General features: G+C 39.0%; 1 protein-coding gene and 1 long non-coding RNA gene across 10 annotated transcripts in view; one reads left to right on the plus strand and one right to left on the minus strand.

The window, feature by feature from the left end:
* LOC138740520 (uncharacterized) overlaps window positions 1–15,857 on the plus strand; it is a 32,394-nt gene extending 16,537 nt beyond the window's left edge. Inside the window, exon 4 of one of the 2 annotated variants that reach the window (XR_011342974.1) lies at window positions 15,449–15,857. This is a non-coding gene — a long non-coding RNA (uncharacterized lncRNA). Of the gene's footprint in view, window positions 1–12,227; window positions 13,658–15,448 lie in introns of those variants that run through there. The other variant, XR_011342972.1, reaches the window with a different exon arrangement.
* The window catches only part of LOC138740516 (ATP-binding cassette sub-family C member 5-like), a 110,713-nt gene that overhangs the window by 10,397 nt on the left and 80,228 nt on the right, over window positions 1–20,088 (minus strand). For all 8 annotated transcript variants that reach the window (XM_069893276.1, XM_069893280.1, XM_069893278.1 and 5 more), the window contains 6 exons: window positions 17,390–17,518; window positions 13,011–13,197; window positions 8,021–8,110; window positions 5,685–5,874; window positions 1,130–1,289; window positions 880–958 (listed from right to left, as the gene is read on the minus strand). In XM_069893276.1, the coding sequence (XP_069749377.1) occupies window positions 880–958; window positions 1,130–1,289; window positions 5,685–5,874; window positions 8,021–8,110; window positions 13,011–13,197; window positions 17,390–17,518 (835 nt within the window). The remainder of the gene's footprint in view (window positions 1–879; window positions 959–1,129; window positions 1,290–5,684; window positions 5,875–8,020; window positions 8,111–13,010; window positions 13,198–17,389; window positions 17,519–20,088) is intronic.

Raw genomic sequence — 20,088 nt, forward strand, 5'->3', positions numbered from 1 at the left:
ATATGTCTATCCCTCTCATAATTTTCAATACCTCTATCAAATCTCCCCTCATTCTTCTACGCTCCAGGGAATAAAGTCTTAACCTGTTTAACCTTTCCCTATAACTTGGTTCCTGAAGTCCGGGCAACTTCCTAGTAAATCTTCTCTGCACTCTTTCTATCTTATTCATATCTTTCCTGTAGTTAGGTGCACACAATACTCTAAATGTGGCCTCACCAATGTCTTATACGTTTACTATAACATCCCAACTTCTATACTTTGATTTATAAAGAGCAATATGTCAAAAGCTCTCCTTGCACTGATACACTTTATGCACTGAAATTATTATGTGAAAGTCATTATGTGGAAAAATAATGCTACTGTAAATGATTTGTTTTTCCAACAGTGTGTAAATCTTGTCCCTAAGAATACTCTCCAATACTTTAAACTTCAATTGAAGTTAATTATCTTTTTTTAATTCTATTCTTAGTGGAATTAACAGGGACATCATAAAGCATGGTAAACAAAAAAAAAATAATATTCCTTGCAATTTCTGTTTTAATCCAGAGAAGTGAATATAACTTGCTTCAAGGAAACAGATTTATCTGTCAGCCCATAAACCACTTGTGATGGTCAATTACCTTCTTTACATTCTTAAGAATAAGATTTGAATCACCTTTGAGATTAGGTTATTTCATCATTTTTAGTTTCTCTATAAATATTTTTGTTGTTATATTTATTTGCGTCCATGTATGATGTGGCAAGTAATACTGGCAATTAGGATTTAGAAAAAGGACACAGCAGCCATTTTATTAGATATTGTAGACAAATACGACTTACCACATATATGCAATATAAACAAAATTTAGGTTCGCATCTCTCGCCAATTGCTATACTTACACTTTCTTCCATGTGAGCTCTTTCTAACACTTCCCAAATTTGAGCATCAGTGCATTGATTGTAAGGATCCAGGTTTGATCTGAAAATAAACACAGATTTATATCTGTGGTTGGTATGGTTGTGATGTTCCATAAAGATTTAGGCTACCATTGTATGAATTTTTTTCCAAATTATGGTACAGTCTTTAGTTCTTAGTGCATACTTTTCAAGACACACATCAATTGGAAACTTAGTGAAACATGATACATACCGAATGGTTCCAACAAAAAGCACAGGTTCCTGTGGGATAATGGATAGCTTCTTTCGAAGATCATCCAGTCCAATATCACTGATCTTAACACCATCTATTGTGATGGCACCACCAGAAATTTCCACCAGCCTGAACAATGTCATTCCAAGTGATGATTTCCCTTTGAATAAAAGATGTTTCAGGATAAATTATTATTTGGTTAGTGAACACCTCCTTCACCTTTTCATGCATAAAATCTCTTACAAACTGCAAGGGTGAAGTACTAAGCATTGCAGTGAGAAGTGCTAAAACAATAAAAACTCTGACAGTTCGAGGATAACATTCTTAATTTTTTCTTCCAATTTCTGACTACATATATCATTAAATTAACATTAAGGTTATTTACAGAGAAAAACTATTTGGTTAATATTAACTAAATATAAAGTTTATATTTAGTGCAGAAATGTAAACCATAAATATACCAAATATTGCACATCTTCGAAAGCAAATAAAAAACTGCAGTCTGACATTGTAGTTAAATATTAAAACACTAAATTGAACTAATAAAAGCAAACTTTGTGAATTCAGAAGAGCATGAATTTACTTTTGGAATTCCCTGGTTCAAGATTCAAGATTCTATATGAAGGGATGTGTTGTGCCTTCATATCTACCCCACTTAATTATTATTCATTTAATAATTAAGATTGATAAACATCAGACTCCGCAATGACAAACTCAATCAGAGCCTCATTTAAGGACTCTTATTTGTGCTCGTTATTGATCTTTTCTTCCTCGGTATTGCACAATCAGTTTGTTTACATTTCTTATCTGCTTACTTATTTATGCTGTGCATTTTTGTGCACTACCAATTGGTGGTAATTCTGTCGCAATCTCATTGTATGTGATGTCTTGTATCTACTCTGACAATAAATTTGAAATCTGGAAAATCTGAAATCTCTTAAAAAATTTTAGTGCATAATGTACATTTAAATTCATTTAAAAGGGGCACCAGGCAACAAAATGTCAACTCTTTGTCTGCCTTATTTTGTGTAATATTAAATTTTCTGTTTTATTACATGTCAATAAAAAATGTCTAGAATCTTGAATTTACAGAATGTGGGTGTCACTGACAGGCAAGCATTTATTGAAAAGGTAGTCGTGCGCAACTTTCTTGAACTTCTGCTGGGTATATGATAAAAGTATCTATTCTCATGGGGCTGTTAGCCCTGAAGTTGCAAAATGTTTATATAATGATGATTAAGAAAATAAAATATTTTCACATCAAGATAATACGAAAATCAGAGTCTCCACGTGCATGATGGCAATCATTTGCTTCTGCTGTCCTAATGTTTCTCAGTATTATCGATTTGATGCAAGGAAGAAAGTCAAAATATCTTGGTGAATTACAGCAGTGTATTTTGTAGTGTAAGGTGCAGTCACGATGGATCAGTACTAGAGAGTGTGAGCAAGCAATCATGAGGACTCCTTGTTATGGATGGTGTTGAGAATTTTTGGTTTGTATCTGTCCAGGAAAGTACAGCTGAATACAATTCCAAGTTTGTCCCATCATTCTCTATGATCATGACACCTACCTTGGACAATATCTCTGCAGATGGAATATAGCACAGGGAATTGTTTGGTTATGCACTTTAATAGAAGCAATGATAGTGTAGACTCGCATCAAAATTGGGAGAGAATGCAGAGAGTGGAGGGTCAAGTGGACATGGCAGTCCTAGTTTAGGATTCCCTCAAGGTAACACAGGTCAAGTCAGTAGTAAGGAAAGCAAATGAAATGTTAGTATTAATCTTGAATGGCTTAAACAGCCATTCTCAATGGTACATTGAAGTGGGGGGGGAGGGGTGAGGAGAAATGGACTGATATCCTTAATAAGGGAGGGGGCATCAAGGTGTTTAGGGGTACATAGAAACTGAATGGATTAAACATTTTTGGGGAAGGAAAGGACTTTGCTGCTCGGATTTGCTGTATAGTTGCCAAGCAATGCAATGAAGTTGAAGGCATTTTGAGATAGCCTAGAATAACCTAGATAAATGCAGAAAATTAATGATGTTTTCAGAGAATTTTTCCTTTGACGCGATTATGTTCGATTGACATAGAACCAGCCTTGGCTATGATTGCTGTCCACGGAGTTTTCATCTTTTGTTCTATCACCTTGAATTCCAGGAAATAAGCATGCAGGCTGAAAATTTTTGCTCCATGCTTCTCGCATCCGCAAACGCCCTCATTTTGCTTTGGGTTTTCATGACAGGTAGTGAATATATGTCTCCTTTTGCTAGCTTTTATTGAAGAAGATATAATTTGTTCATTATTTTCCATACAATTTAAGCCGACTTTGAGCTAACCCTTGAAAGAAATGCTTTTGTTTTGTAATAGTTAATTTTTGTCACTTTCAGAAATAATTTTACCCATGAGTTCCTTGGTAAAAAAAAGTGTTATGGTTTCATTCTTTCTTTGGCTTGGCTTCGCAGACGAAGATTTATGGAGGGGGTAAAAAGTCCACATCAGCTGCAGGCTCGTTTGTGGCTGACAAGTCCGATGCGGGACAGGCAGACACGGTTGCAGCGGTTGCAGGGGAAAATTGGTTGGTTGGGGTTGGGTGTTGGGTTTTTCCTCCTTTGCCTTTTGTCAGTGAGGTGGGCTCTGCGGTCTTCTTCAAAGGAGGTTGCTGCCCGCCAAACTGTGAGGCGCCAAGATGCACGGTTTGAGGCGTTATCAGCCCACTGGCGGTGGTCAATGTGGCAGGCACCAAGAGATTTTTTTAGGCAGTCCTTGTACCTTTTCTTTGGTGCACCTCTGTCACGGTGGCCAGTGGAGAGCTCGCCATATAACACGATCTTGGGAAGGCGATGGTCCTCCATTCTGGAGACGTGACCCATCCAGCGCAGCTGGATCTTCAGCAGCGTGGACTCGATGCTGTCGACCTCTGCCATCTCGAGTACTTCGACGTTAGGGATGAAAGTGCTCCAATGGATGTTGAGGATGGAGCGGAGACAACGTTGGTGGAAGCGTTCTAGGAGCCGTAGATGATGCCGGTAGAGGACCCATGATTCGGAGCTGAACAGGAGTGTGGGTATGACAACGGCTCTGTATACGCTTATCTTTGTGAGGTTTTTCAGTTGGTTGTTTTTCCAGACTCTTTTGTGTAGTCTTCCAAAGGCGCTATTTGCCTGTTGTCTATCTCATTGTCGATCCTTGCATCTGATGAAATGGTGCAGCCGAGATAGGTAAACTGGTTGACCGTTTTGAGTTTTGTGTGCCCGATGGAGATGTGGGGGGGCTGGTAGTCATGGTGGGGAGCTGGCTGATGGAGGACCTCAGTTTTCTTCAGGCTGACTTCCAGGCCAAACATTTTGGCAGTTTCCGCAAAGCAGGACGTCAAGCGCTGAAGAGCTGGCTCTGAATGGGCAACTAAAGCGGCATCGTCTGCAAAGAGTAGTTCACGGACAAGTTTCTCTTGTGTCTTGGTGTGGGTTTCATTACAACTCTGTAAAATCTCCTTTGTCCACGAGTTTGATTTTTTTGATTATTTTCTTAAACAAAAGGATGAGGGCATGCATTCTGAAACAAGATTTAGAAACCGCATATAAAAACAAAGAATAACCCTTGGATTACTTCAAAACCCTTCAAGATAATTTCGAGATAAGGCCAACACTGAAGCAAACTGCCTCACATTGAAGGTGGCCCATAAACTTTCAGTAGAGTCCTAAGGGGACCATCACCAAAAATAGGTTGAGAATGGATGGGATATAATATAAAGCAAGGTTTTAATGCAGAGATTTTATATGGTACTGGTCGAATTGGAAAATTGTGAGATTTGGGCCCCATATCTAAGGAAGGATGTTGGAGAGGGACAAGAGGAGGTGATGATCCCGGGAATGGGAGGATTTGTATATGAGAAGTGTTTGATAGTTCTAGATGTACTCGCTGGTGTTTAGGAAGATGAAAGAGGGACCTCATTGAAACATTTTGAATATTTAAAGGCCTGGATAGAGTGGGCCTGAAGAAGATGTATCCAGAAGTGGGAGAATCCAGAACCAGAGGGCACAGCCTCAGAATAAAAGGATGTCAATTTAGAACAGAGATGAGGAGAAGTTTCTTCAGCCAGAGGATGATGAATCTGTGGCATTTGTTGTCACAGATGGCTGTAGAGGGTATATTTAAAGCAGAAGTTGATAGGTTTTTGATTAGTATGGATGTCAAAGGTTACGAGGAGAAGGCAGAACCATGGGGTTGATAGGCTATTTGAATCATGGCTGAAGTACTTCTCCTAATTCTGCAATCTATTTTGTTCTTTACATACAGTACCTACAATAATTCAGCCTCCACAGCCCCCTTTATATAAAATATGTAAGAGGTATAATTGCTCATAAGCATGCCAATCTTCTATTTAGCTGTCTGAAATAGATAACTATTATATAGTTATTTGCTAATAGTCAAATATATTTCTTCCAATAATTTAGACAGGATCACTTCAAATGAAATTCTAGACAACCTCTTTAAATTATTTCAACATTCTCCAATAAAATGTACAAATACCATAAATGAGAATATATCTACCTGATCCTGTTCTTCCTACAATTCCAATCTTTTCTTGAGGTTTGATGATAAATGAAACTTTCTTCAGTACAAGTGGCAGGTTGTCACGATAACTCATTTCCACTTCATGAAACTGAATTTGTCCTTCCTGAGGCCAGTTAAGAGGAGGTGCTGTCTCTGGTATATGAGATGGGGCCTCTGATTCCAAATTCTAAAAGTGAAACAGAATTTAAAAAATAACAATATATATTTCTGACAGCTTCCTGGCAAATCAAATGAATCTTTTTTTTAATAATCAGCCAACTGCAAATGCTGTAAACTTGAAATAAAAACAAGTGTTGGAATATTCACAGAGATCAGGCAGTATCTCTGGTGAAAGATATCGGACATATGCCCAATCAACAATAAGAACAGAATTCTTAGCTGGTCAGGTAGTATTTGTACAAAAAGAAACGGGGCTCAGGTTTGCAGTTCTGATGAAGGATCTTTGACCTGAGAAGTTAGCTCTGTTTCTTTTTCCACAGCCACTGCTTCACCCGCTGAGTGTTTCCAGCGTTTTCTGATTTATTTGAAGGTTGGGCATGTGCCACGAGTTGGAAGATATTAAATTGCTGCTCAAATATTTTTATTTGAGTGAATATTTGTTTTCCACCTTCTGTATTTATTCTCACCTTTTAACTTAAGGTACACCTTTGTAGTTTTACGTTCATGAGCACTTGTTTGGCTGCAGCAAGTAAGAAGTTTGGTTCATATATACATTGTATAATGTATATGACAGTGTATAATGTATTCTTTTCTTTCTTTCTTTGGCTTGGCTTTGTGGACGAAGATTTATGGAGGGGGTAAATGTCCACGTCAGCTGCAGGCTCATTTGTGGCTGACAAGTCCGATGCGGGACAGGCAGACACGGTGGCAGCGGTTGCAGGGGAAAATTGGTTGGTTGGGGTTGGGTGTTGGGTTTTTCCTCCTTTGCCTTTTGTCAGTGAGGTGGGCTCTGCGGTCTTCTTCAAAGGAGGTTGGTGCCCGCCAAACTGTGAGGCGCCAAGATGCATGGTTTGAGGCAATATCAGCCCACTGGCGGTGGTCAATGTGGCAGGCACCAAGAGATTTCTTTAGGCAGTCCTTGTACCTTTTCTTTGGTGCACCTCTGTCACATTGTATAATGTATATATACATTGCATTACATATATACATTGCATTACACTTCAATGGTTCATATATTACATGTCAATGGTTCATATATTACACTTCAATGGTTCATATATACATTGTATAATGTATATGACAGTAAACTCATCATCTACATGATTGGCATTATCAAAAGCTAAGGAGATTCCCTCTCAAAGTTGCATTACACTTCAATGGAAAGCAAATATGTTTTAAATATTTATTCAGTCCACTACATTAAAAAAAATGGCCATGTCAGAGCTGCTGTAATGGTGTACACCCAGGTGAGGGGAGAAGCAGAGACAGAGTGCTGCTCTAAAAGGTTCAGCTGTCTGGTCCTAATCTTGACAGCTCCAGACAGATGTTAAATGGCCTGTTAAAGGAGCAGTCAGAGCTTTTAAACTAAAATTCTGCAATCAGAAGTCTTCGCCCAAGATGGTGGGGCCAATTCTTGGCAGCGGCCACGAGGGGTTGCAGACTCTAGAGAGGAGTGAACCAGCACAGGCAACCAGAAATAGTGAAGGAGAAGCAGAGGAAATGACCCTAGAGGAGGGTGACCATAGAGACAGACCAGTGAGGGCCTCGGCATCTGAGGAATCCACACAGGCAGTAGGCAACTTGCATTCAGGGGACATGCATGGGCTCCTGGATATTGGCTCATGGGAACTAGGCACTGAAGCTGGTATTCAAGGACAAGAAAGGATCCCAAAGGACCTCAGCCACTGAAGGCTTCCTGATCATGCCAGAGGATTGGATCTGGAACTCGGTTGCCAAGGGATCGAGCAGGAGCACTGGCGGTGAATCCACAGACACTCAGGGACTCTGAAGGAACTCTCTTTTGCTTCTCTTTAATGATGCCGGGTGACATTAATGGCGACTCTATCTGCCTTAAGGCAGGCAGAAGGCAATTATGTGTATTATTACATGTTCTATATTATTACATGGCAATAAAGGAATCATGAATAAAGGAATCTTGAATATAGCCTTCTAATTGTGTTGAATTACAAGCACTTCATGTCCAAACCAGTTCCATTGACATTCAATAAGATGATGGCTGGTCCTGTGTTCTGTACCCTTTCCCACCCATTCCCAATATCCTCAATTCTTTTTCATTCCAAACAGGATTTGACCTCTTGATTACTTTGAACAGACTAAATATGAAAAGCCATGATTGGAGTGATGATACTTACCACTATGTAATGCCTGATCCTTTCGACAGACGTGAATCTGGCTTCTGATTCTGATGCTAAGCGGACCGTAAATTGAAAAAGACCTGTCAGCTGATAAAGAATGCCAAATGGAAAAATTAGAGGTTATTCTAATGAGAGAAAATGAAATCTGCAAACTAGTTTCTAATTTAAATAAAAAAGTCAATTCAATTTGATATTTTAGATCATAATTTATTTGAAAAGTAAATGACGTAACATTGTGTATACTGCGTAAGTGCCTTTCTCTATCAAAATTATTCAATGTAGATCTATTCCTCATTCCCTCAAGTTCCCCATTTCCACTGAGGGAAAGTAAGATGTAAACACAAGGTTCAGGGCATTATCAAGATTGTTAAATTAGATGATTAATTGTATTTGGCTCCAAGGTTTAATTTTAACACATTGTAGTTTATAAATGGGAGGACTTAAGGGAAAAATAAACTAATTTAAGGACAGAAATTGGAGGTGTGTTGATGAAGCAGATGATGATTCCTCTGGATGCCTGAAACACCTACCTTGGAAGATTTTTAACTCGAGCGTCATCTGAACATCTTGTGGCAATGATGTCCATAAAAAATGGGTCAGACGAGGAAGTTTAAGGGAACTGAGGACTCGTGCAAACAGCCACTGGTAAAGTACCGTATATGCTGGCATGTAGGATGAATCAAAACTTTAAAATGTCACTGCAACGTTAGGGACATCTTATACACCTGGTCTAAAATCTGAATCTAGAAAGGTTCATCCTTTTATTCACACAGCTGCCAGAATAGATGGTCTTGAAGGGGATTTGATTTTATAAAGTTTACAGTCTTTATGACAATTGAAAGCAAAGCATTTAAACGTCCTTCTGAAACTTTAGCCACTATGTGCTCCCTATGAATGATGCAATGAACAGTAAAGATTGAAGGTATAACATTATCCAAGCATGTGATGAATCTTCTGCATTGTCCAACCATTGAAGTGGCACCATGAATGTTCTTGAATGGAATAATGTTCTCATTTATGTAATTCATAACTTCTTTGAAAATGGTCAGTCCGTCAGAATCTGTTTTAATCCTTCTGGCAAACAACATCTCTTCCATCAGCTTGTTTCCATTCCAGAATCTGGGAAAAGCCATGAGAAGAGCATTGTTCTTTTGCAGGGTGGATTTGTTTAATTGTAAATAAAATTTTTTGGATCAGAATCAAGTTTATTGTCATGCATGTGTCACAAAATGTACTGTTTTACGGCAATATTGTGCATTACTGGTACAAAATTGCTATAAATTACAGTTATGTAAATAGAATATTTAAAAATAAATAATTAGTGCAAAAAACAGAAACAAAGTGGGTTAGTGTCTTTTGGTTCATTGTCTGTTCAGAAACTGATGGTGGAGAGGAAGAAGCTGTTTTTCTAACATTGGTTAGGATCCTGTACCTCCTTCCTGATGGTAGCAGTGAGAAAAGGCCATGGCCTGGCTGGTGAAGGTCCTTGATGATAGAGGCTGCTTTCTCGAGACACCACCTCTTAAAATTGTCCTTAATGCAGTGAGGACTAATGCCCACGGTGGTGCTGGCTGAGTTTACAAACCTCTGTGGCCTTTTCCTGTCCTGGGTATGGACATGTCCATACTGGACAATGATGCAACCAGCCAGGATTATCTCTACGGTTCACCTGTAGAAATTGGCAAAAGTTTTTGGTGTCATACCAAATCTCCTCAAACTCCTAATGAAATATAGCTACTAGTGAGCATTCCTCATGGCTGCATTGACATGATGGCCCAGGATAAATCTTCAGAGATGGGACACCAAGGTATTTGAAGTTCTTTACCCTCTCCACTGCTGATCCACCCATGAGAACTGGTTTGTGTTCTCCCCGTTTCCCCTTCCTGGTCCACAATCAGTTCCTTAGTTTTGCTAATGTTGAGTGCAAGGTTTGATGTTGTGATATCACTCAATTATATGACCTATCTCATTCCTGTGCCCTTTTTATTGCCGTTTGTGATTATGTTGGCAACTGTGGTGTCATCAGCAAATTTGTAGATGGCATTTGAATTTTGCCTAGCCACACAGTGATGTAGAGAAAGTAGAACAATTGGTTAAGGAGACCTATTTGAGGTACACCTGTGTTGATTGTCGATGATGAGGATTTTGTTACTGATCTGCACTGACTGTGGTCTTCTGATGAGGAAGTCAAGGATCCAGTTGCAGAGAGAAGTGAAGAGGTCCAGGTTTTGAAGCTTGCTGACTAGTACTGAGGGGATAATAGTGTTGAAAACTGAGCTGTAATTGATGAAAAGCAACCTGATATATGTATTGCTGTTGTCCAGGGCTGAGTGAAGACCCAATGAGATTGCATCTGCTGTGGAACAATTGTGATAATAGGCAAATTGTAGTGGGTCCAGGTCTTTTCTTGGGTATGAATAAATCCTGGCCATTATCAACCTCTCAAAGCATTTCACTACAGTAGGTGAGAGATGGGCAAAGATTAGCTGGGCAATGATCATTGAGGCTGCTCACCCTGCTCTTTTTGGGCACCGGGATGATTAATGTCCTTTTGAAGCAGGTAGGAACGTCTAACTGCAGCAATGAGAGATTGAAAATGTCCATGAACACTCCAGTTAATTGGTTACACAGGTTTTCAATACCCTGCCGTGCAAGGGTTCACCCTCCTGACAGATGTTCCTACATTGGCCTCTAAGATGGTTGTCATTGTGGTGGTATGTAATTACACCACGAGCTCACCAGGGGTCATCCCAGTGACCTTGTCTATAAAGCAGTCCAGAGCTACAGTCTAGCCTTCCAGGTTTGTCTTGCAGAGAGACAAGACCTCTTAGTGTACATATTAGTTTATTAAAGCTGTCTTATACTCGCACTGGTGTTGTGGTTATTGTCAGTACAGTCATGGGATTGCCAGTCTCTGCAGGGATTCTCATTGAATTCTCCTTTTCACAAAGAGCACAAAAGGTATTCGACTCATCTGGGAGCTAAATAATTAATAGTTTTTCATTGTCCACTGAAGGTAAAATAAGTGACTCAATGACGTCTTCAGCATTTCCACTTTTAACAATCAATTCATTTGTCTTGTATGATGCAAGAAGACCCTTTTCTAATTTCTGTGATGTTTCAGTTATCATCTCCCTTAGCGTTGGCCTTCTCTCAAAATTATCTTGAAGGGTTTTGAAGTAATCCAAGATTTTGTCTTTCTTCTCTTTATGTTTGTCTCCAAATGCCGTTTCAATCTCATACTTCCAATTGAAAATATATTCAAACAAAACAAACACATGGATAGAGAAGGGTTTTGCAGAGATGTAATGAAACCACATGATAATAATTCCATTGAATACTGCTGACACATTTTTTTGCTAAGGAACTCATAAGTAAAATTAGTTCTAAAAGTAACAAAAATATTAACAATTACAAAATGAAAGCCCTTCAAACAAGAACAGCTCAAAAGTCAGCTAATGTTTTTGAAAAAATAATGAAGAATACCTATCTTCTTTTTAAAAAAAAAGCTAGTGGAAGGAGACAAATTCACTACCGATCTGAAAACTCTAAGCAAAATGAAAGCACTTGCAGATGCAAGAAATATGGGGCAAAACCTTTCAGCCTGCACGCTTATTTCCTAGAACTTAAGACAATAGAACAAAAGAAGAAAACTGCATGGAAGGCAATTCAAAGAGAAAGCTGGCTCCAAGTCATTCAAATATAATCATGTAAAAGCAAGGAACTCCGAAAACATTGTTGATTTTCCACATTTATTTCAGTCATGGTCGTCTCCAAATGGCTCCAAACTTGAAAAAAATCATGTTGTTTGGCAACTATACAGCAAAGTCCTTTCCTTCCCCAAAAATGTTTCATTTGATCAATTTCCTAGATGCTTTTGACCCCCTTATGAAGGATTTCACTCCGTGTCTCCCCTTAAATGTGCTGTGGCCCCAGGGAGGCTGTATGGCCATCATTGAGAATGGCTGGTATGGAGTATCATTACTGAACCATCCATCGAACAAGCATGCCAGTTATATCCTTTAACAATCTCCCACTTAAGCATGTACTATGGAGTCTGGTAAGTGCTTAAGTAGCCTGCAGTCATTTTCTGTAATTCAGTTCTAAGACCTAAATCACTTGAGTTTAGTAACACACCTAATTTTAATCCATCTATCATCCCCACCCTTTTTAATTCTCATCTCTGTCCTCTTCTCATATTTAGCTATAACTCTCCAAGATGTCGGAGCTCCTCCAGTTCCAGTTCTTGATTGCAATTCAGATGTTCCAAGGCCTTAAGGTGGAAAGTGTGTTGACCGGCTGCATCATGGTCTGATATGGGGACACCAATTCCCCTGAGAATGAAGGTAGTGGACACTGTCCAGGACATCACAGGCAAAACCCTCCCCACTACTGAGAACATCGACAGGGAACGCTGCCATCGGAGAGCAGCAGCAATCATTGAGGATCCACTCCACCCAGCACATGCTCTGTTCTCACTGTTGCCATCAGAAAAGAGATATAGGTGCCACAAAACTCTCACCACCAGTTTCAAAAACAGCTTCTACCCCTCCACCATCAGAATCCTCATCAACAAACTCAATCAAGGACTCATTTAAGAATTCTTGTGCATTTTATTGACTTATTCTCTCTGCATTGTTCATTTACATTCATTATCTGTTCTCTGTTCTTTATTTGTGTACATGCTTTATGTAGTTTTTTTTGCACTACCAATAAATGGCAATTCTGCCTCGTCTGCAATGTATGTACCCTGACAATAAATCTGAAACTTTCCACTTCCCAAACGGTTCCTCCAACTTCTGTCAGTTTTAGTCATCTGTTATAGTTTCTCTTTCTGTTAATCTTGTCAAATTGTATGTGATAATATGCTGATAAAGATGCCGAGTGATGTTAGACACCTTATATTGATGAACATTAGTTCTATAGTTGTGCTTTGTTGTTAATTAAGCTCAAAAATGTGCAAGCAGGGGTTTTAACTGGAACCTACCTGGACAGTATGGGAGATGGCAAGACCTGCATAGGCTGGTGAAATTCTTCCATGCATGAAAACCATCATTGTTGACACAATAGTGATGAGTATTATACTAATGAGGTCAAGGCGTACAGCCAGCCATCGCATGCCACAGCTGAACAGGAAATGTGGGCCTTGATTACAATCCAGTAGCTCTTGATATCTGAGAAAAATGGCAGTAACAGAGTCAAGAGGCAGTATACGAGCTTCTTCAAAACTGTGTATATTTTACAGATCTACACTGAAAGCCACTCTTTAAATAAGTTGCTTCAGTGATGAGAAATGCAAAAACTGAAGATGCTGGAATCTTGAGCAAACAATGAACTGTTGGAACTCTCCTGTCAGATGGCGTCCAGAGTTCCTCCAGCATCTCACTGTTGGGTTCAAAATGCTGATGTGAGATATTCCACCACCAGATGTCAGAGGCGTTTCATTTACCAAGTCTGCTCCTCAAGCTGCCTCAGAAGTAGGAAGTACACATCAATCAATGAAAGAACTGTAGCTGAAATATATTAGTTTGGTTCAAGCTTTAGAAATAGACAGACAAACTAGTTTCTCATTTGAGTATTTACTCTAATACCACTTTATATATTTTGACAACTTAACAATGTTGTTTTGAATGTTTTAAACAACAAATGTTTTAATGCTTTAACTGAATGTTCTAATTAGTACTTTTTGCCTTCATAACAATGAAAAGTTTGCTAATCCTAAACTCTTTTAAGCTGTTACTAGTTTGGAATGTTAGATTTATTGTCACATTGAAGTGTCACCTTTCATGTCAAAAGGAAGCATTTTTTTCTTAGTTTGATCATTGGGGTTTACAGATGCAATTTGATCTGCTGATTGCACTTTTTACAGACCTTGCACCCATAATATCAATAAGCCTTTTAAATCTTTGCTTGTGTACTCTGACCATATCTCCATTTCCCCACTGTGCCAGATTACTTTTTATTACTGTGGTGCGATGCAACACATTTGGGATCTGGTGTATTATGTCACACCAGAAGGGTACACAAATAAACTGCACGTGCAATAAATCTTAAAAAAAGGAAAAGTACTGAACAATGTATTCCCCCACATTATACAAATAAAATCATATTTGAATTTCTACATCTATCCAGCAATAAGCTTGTTTACATGAAACAGATCTATAAAATAGTTCTCCCAGTGCCTTGGATCAGAAAGTGCAGGAGTAATTGTCAGCTCGTGCAGTCAGTTGATCCCAACTGTCAGAGAGTCCTGGATATTTACAGAAGAGTAGGGTTTGTTCAGGTGAAGGATGGAAGCAGGTTTTAATCCAGAAGCCTCTTGTCCTGCTGGAAGTTGCACTGTTTGAGAAGCTTCGGTTTCGTTTGGGTGAGGAGATTTGAATGTAGACACCTACTGGAATGTACCAATCTATGATCTGAGGGAGGATGGGAGACTATACCTATTCCTTCTGATCCAGAAGTACTTAGCATAGCCTCAAATGTTATCCTTAACTTACTCTATTGAAGCTAGCAGTGCATTGCTGGACACTGTTAGATCTTCTTTTACTCCATATTGAATTTTTCCATCTGCTCGCATTAAATTTGAAATGGGAGTTGGGAGTAGGGTGACTAATTTGTAATAAGATTATAGAAAGCTTGAAATACTCAGTTCAAGTTGCAGTTGTAGAAGAAAAACAGTCAGAATTCCTAGCCAATGGTCTCCAGTTCTGATTAAGTCATTAACCTTGTATATTGAGGCTTTTCCTCCTTTCACCACTGCTGTTCATTCCCAAATACTATCTCTGCCCTTATTGTAAGGTGGAGTTATATGAAGGAGATCCAAGGGATGGTCATCCCATAACAGGGTAATCAGCCATCCTTCACTCACAGAAAGACAACTCAGATTGTAGGGAATTAAGAATGCAGAAATAATAGACACTTGCTGTAGTCACCCGAAGATTGCCAATGAACATAGAAATAAACCCTTGTTGAAATTGTTTTACATAGAAAGGAGATTTTTTTTCACCCACTAAAGGAAGTTAAAATATGAAGGCTTCACATGGTTGAAACTGAACTAAATTATTGAGGAGAACTTTGTCTGCTTAGAATCATGGATGATATTTAAATCTGTAGCCTCACACAATCTCATTATGTATTCTAATTGTGTATTGTTCACAAAATGCAATATAGATGTGAAACACGATGAATTATAGATGATGCATCACCTTAAAATTCATAAACAGTAGATCCTCTCTAGTCTGAATAATGATGAAAAAATGGGACAAAGCTTAATTTGTGTCTCCAAAATCCACATAATTGTCCTTTATTACCTCCAAGAGGAGTTACATAAAGATGGTTGTTGATGATAGCTTGCGTTTTAAACATTCCTATCAACTTGCCAGTCAAGTTCCTCCCATTCCCTCTCATCCCTACCCTTTTTTTCAGGCTCTGCCCTCATTCTTGCTATCCCTGATGAGGAGTTGCTGTTTATCACCTTCCATGGATGCTACCTGACTCACTGAGTTTCTCCAGCATTTCTCTGCTGCACTGGTGAAAATTGCTAATTTATGGAAGATACCTGGCAGTATGGCGAAAGATTTTCCTTCAAAATGAATCTGAAGAAGCAATTTTGTATTGTATGCGACTGGCATGAAACTCTGCTATTTCACAAGTTTGGCACATAATAAAAACTAGATAAGAATTAAGGAACTAAATTAAGCAGGACAAAACACATTAGCATCAATATATTAAAGAGACTCAGTGACAAACGGTCAAACTTAAAAACAATGCAGATGCTATAAATGTGAAATATAAGCTGAATACCATAAAGCATTTACTCTCACTCTCCACAGTTGCTGCCTGATCTGCTAAGAATTTTCAGTGTTTTACTAACTGAATAATAAGACTGATATATTTTCTTATTCATCCATAATAAATGAAAGATGTTTACATAATTTTATTGCAAGGTTTATCTGCAATTTTCCTGAGGTTGACTCCATTCTGGGTCAGCTTTTTCCCATAGGGAAATGATATTGCACCATCAAATTATTTTCTCTGATCAAAGCCTCAGTTTTTCATCTCCAACTTTTTAGCTACTAGTGCAGATAAATTCCAAACTAGACTTTGAATTAGGTATGAAAGTATTCACTTATTCAATAGCATGCCTTCTAATCCACTTAATCAAGACTGTACATGGTCTTCTCCACAAGATATCTTTGGCTTGGCTTCGCGGACGAAGATTTATGGAGGGGGTAAAAAGTCCACGTCAGCTGCAGGCTCGTTTGTGGCTGACCAGTCCGATGCGGGACAGGCAGACACGATTGCAGCGGTTGCAAGGGAAAATTGGTTGGTTGGGGTTGGGTGTTGGGTTTTTCCTCCTTTGCCTTTTGTCAGTGAGGTGGGCTCTGCGGTCTTCTTCAAAGGAGGCTGCTGCCCGCCAAACTGTGAGGCGCCAAGATGCACGGTTTGAGGCGTTATCAGCCCACTGGCGGTGGTCAATGTGGCAGGCACCAAGAGATTTCTTTAGGCAGTCCTTGTACCTTTTCTTTGGTGCACCTCTGTCACGGTGGCCAGTGGAGAGCTCGCCATATAATACGATCTTGGGAAGGCGATGGTCTTCCATTTTGGAGACGTGACCCATCCAGCGCAGCTGGATCTTCAGCAGCGTGGACTCGATGCTGTCGACCTCTGCCATCTCGAGTACCTCGACGTTAGGGGTGTGAGCGCTCCAATGGATGTTGAGGATGGAGCGGAGACAACGCTGGTGGAAGCGTTCTAGGAGCCGTAGGTGGTGCCGGTAGAGGACCCATGATTCGGAGCCGAACAGGAGTGTGGGTATGACAACGGCTCTGTATACGCTTATCTTTGTGAGAAACTTGTCCGTGAACTACTCTTTGCAGATGATGCCGCTTTAGTTGCCCATTCAGAGCCAGCTCTTCAGCGCTTGACGTCCTGCTTTGCGGAAACTGCCAAAATGTTTGGCCTGGAAGTCAGCCTGAAGAAAACTGAGGTCCTCCATCAGCCAGCTCCCCACCATGACTACCAGCCCCCCCACATCTCCATCGGGCACACAAAACTCAAAACGGTCAACCAGTTTACCTATCTCGGCTGCACCATTTCATCAGATGCAAGGATCGACAATGAGATAGACAACAGACTCGCCAAGGCAAATAGCGCCTTTGGAAGACTACACAAAAGAGTCTGGAAAAACAACCAACTGAAAAACCCACAAGATATATAGGCTCATAAAATATATTCCTCTCTGTGACTGAGTTCTACCATATGTGATCAATTTATATCAACTTTATATTTTATATATATTTGTGCTTTATTGTATAGATAATATATTTTGCATTTTATTTTGAAGAGATTGCATTTGCTACTCACTTTTGTAGGAACTCATTTTCCTTGTCATAAGCATGAATAGTTGACAGACCTTGGATGCTGGAGGTAATATGAGATGTAAACGGTGACTGGCTGATACTGTCCATTCTCTTAAGCTCACGAACTAAAACCCTGCCAATGGATACAAAATCTAACAGGTCATCATTTATGAAAATTAAAACACTGCAGGCAGTTGAAATCTGAAATAAAAACAGAAGGTGCTCGATATTATCAGTAGTCAGGCAGCATTCTACAGGAGAGAACTTAAGTTAATATTAAAAGTGTTAACTCTATTTCTCTCTCTTTAAATCATTAATCACTGTCATTCCAACTTTTTTCTTTATCCCTCTTTTCCAAAAAGAGAAATAAACAAAAATGCACCCTCATATTTATTGGTAACCTTCTATTACTATGCATCCTTCATCTGCGAGTAGAGATCTTCAGACACCAGTCCATTTATTCAATGGTTCTAAGTTCATCACTTTCAAATGGAAGACATCACTTTTTTTTTTAACCTGCTCCCTAACTCAATGAAATTGAAGCCTCTGCACAGATTAGGCTGAGATTAATTATATTATTCCATAACATTTTTCAAATCAGGAATCTTGTCAGTCTCTTGATGACAGTGTTATAATATAATCGAGTCAGTCAGGTCACTCATCTGAGTGCTACTAGTACCATGTAACCCAGTACTACCTGTTGCATGGTCAGGTGGTTGGTGGCTAAACCAGATCCCCAACTAGACTTGCCTGGTGTGGAGGGTGGCTAGAGTCCCTGCAGGATGAAGAACTACACCTGTCAAAGGGCAGACAAACCTTCTTGTAGGGTCAACAGCCATCTAGCAAAAACGTGCTGTGAAGTGTGGAAAGGATATCCTTTGCATAAAAGCTTGGTCTGGCTATTCTCGGCAACAAAACTTCCCCTAGCCGACTTGGACTTCATCATGCCGCTGAATCCGGGAAGGGATGGCAAGAGGGTGGGTCTGACCTGTGCAACCCCCTATTCACCTAAAATCCATTCTTGCACATGCTTTCTGAGGAGTGGGATATTGTCAAGGATCAGCCTGAACAGCGAACTCCAGGACACACATATCAAAGTCCACAAACTGACTGAAAGGAACCATCAATTTCCTATGGGATGGATAGCCAGAAGAAGAATATAACTGATTATTTTTTTCCATATATGAACCATACATCTCTTTCACTTAAAGAACATGGAGTTAATTTTGCATTCATGAAGGAAATCTGGTAGAAATTTAATGAGGATGCAATTGTGCAAAACCTGCTTCCTGTGATACCTTTCTCTACCACACAGTGTACATTTGCAAATATTATCTCCATACATTCATGAGAACTTCATCCATGAATCACGAAAATGTCTGAATATGTTGCATAAGATGTGTATGATTTTAATTACATTTTAAACCAATACTACATCAAAACATTTTCTCAGACCCTAAAATCCGAATTCTTCACAATTCTGAGAAAAGGTTGTAAAAAGACTTCACTTTGAGCAGAACGAAATGGTACTCAGTTTCAGACTTGCTTTGTGCTTGAAGATAAATCTGTCTTTGACTATAGACAGAATTTTTGTTGGTACTAGAAAATATTTTCCAGCATAATGTTATCAAAAATGATGTCAATAATGAATGCAGTCTTTCAAATCTTGCCAACAGCTTGATTTTTATGTTTCATGGTCTTTAAAATTGTCCTTATTTACTCAAGCTTTCACTTGCTCTGTTTTCCCCGAAACCATGCCATCTAAAGAGCTGGTTATTAAACTGTATAGTGTGTCTTCTGTAAAATCTGTGACCTCAAGCAAAATCTTACATTTATGCCCAGATTGCTTTGCCTGTGCAAGTCAACCAAAGTCATTCTACAATTCCTCACATTGGATAATTTAGAAACTTTCAAAAAATTCCTGCTCATTGCTGAAATAGGGAGTTCGTCGAACCTCCATTATTAAGGGGGGGAAACTGCATCTGTTTTTTTTTTGTGGTTTTTATGAGCAGCCATGAAAGCATTTTCTAACCCAGGCATTCATTGACAGTCATTTTCAGAGACTTTCCTGGCAATCTTCTGCCAGGAACATACAAGCACATGGCTCTAATCCTGCAGGATCTCCCTTGCCCCTTCCTTTTTGCAAGTTTGTCATCATCTGCTTTCCTGGGAACACTGTTCCTTCATTCTCACATATTTCAGTTTCTATTCTTCTTTTTTTAATTTAATTTTTTAAATTTAATTTCACATATGCATAAAACATAAATTTCTTATTCAAAAATATTAAAAATTAATAGTGATTTAAAAAAAAATCCTCCTCCCCCAACAGCCCGATAGAAAATAAGGAAAAAAAAGAAAGTAAAAGGGAAACATATGGATAATTTTTTTTAAAAACTTACTATCAAATAAAGTCCAACATATCTTAATTTTTAGTAGTTGGAAGATTCAGGTTGGGCAATTACAACTTAATTCCTACAATTTGTAAATATGATTCCCAAATCTTTTGAAAAATTTCTAATTTATTATGTAGAATATATGTAATCTTTCAAATGATATACAACCACCTATAAGTAGCAGTTTCTATTCTTGAAGCAGCAGCACTCATCAGTGGTTGGTTACTGTGACTGCAGCTGCCATGAGTGAGAACAGGTACCGGCTATATCTTAACAACATATCAGTGTATATGCTCAGAAACTGACGCAA

This window comes from Narcine bancroftii, chromosome 8 (assembly GCF_036971445.1).
Source record: "Narcine bancroftii isolate sNarBan1 chromosome 8, sNarBan1.hap1, whole genome shotgun sequence".
Taxonomy (NCBI): domain Eukaryota; kingdom Metazoa; phylum Chordata; class Chondrichthyes; order Torpediniformes; family Narcinidae; genus Narcine; species Narcine bancroftii.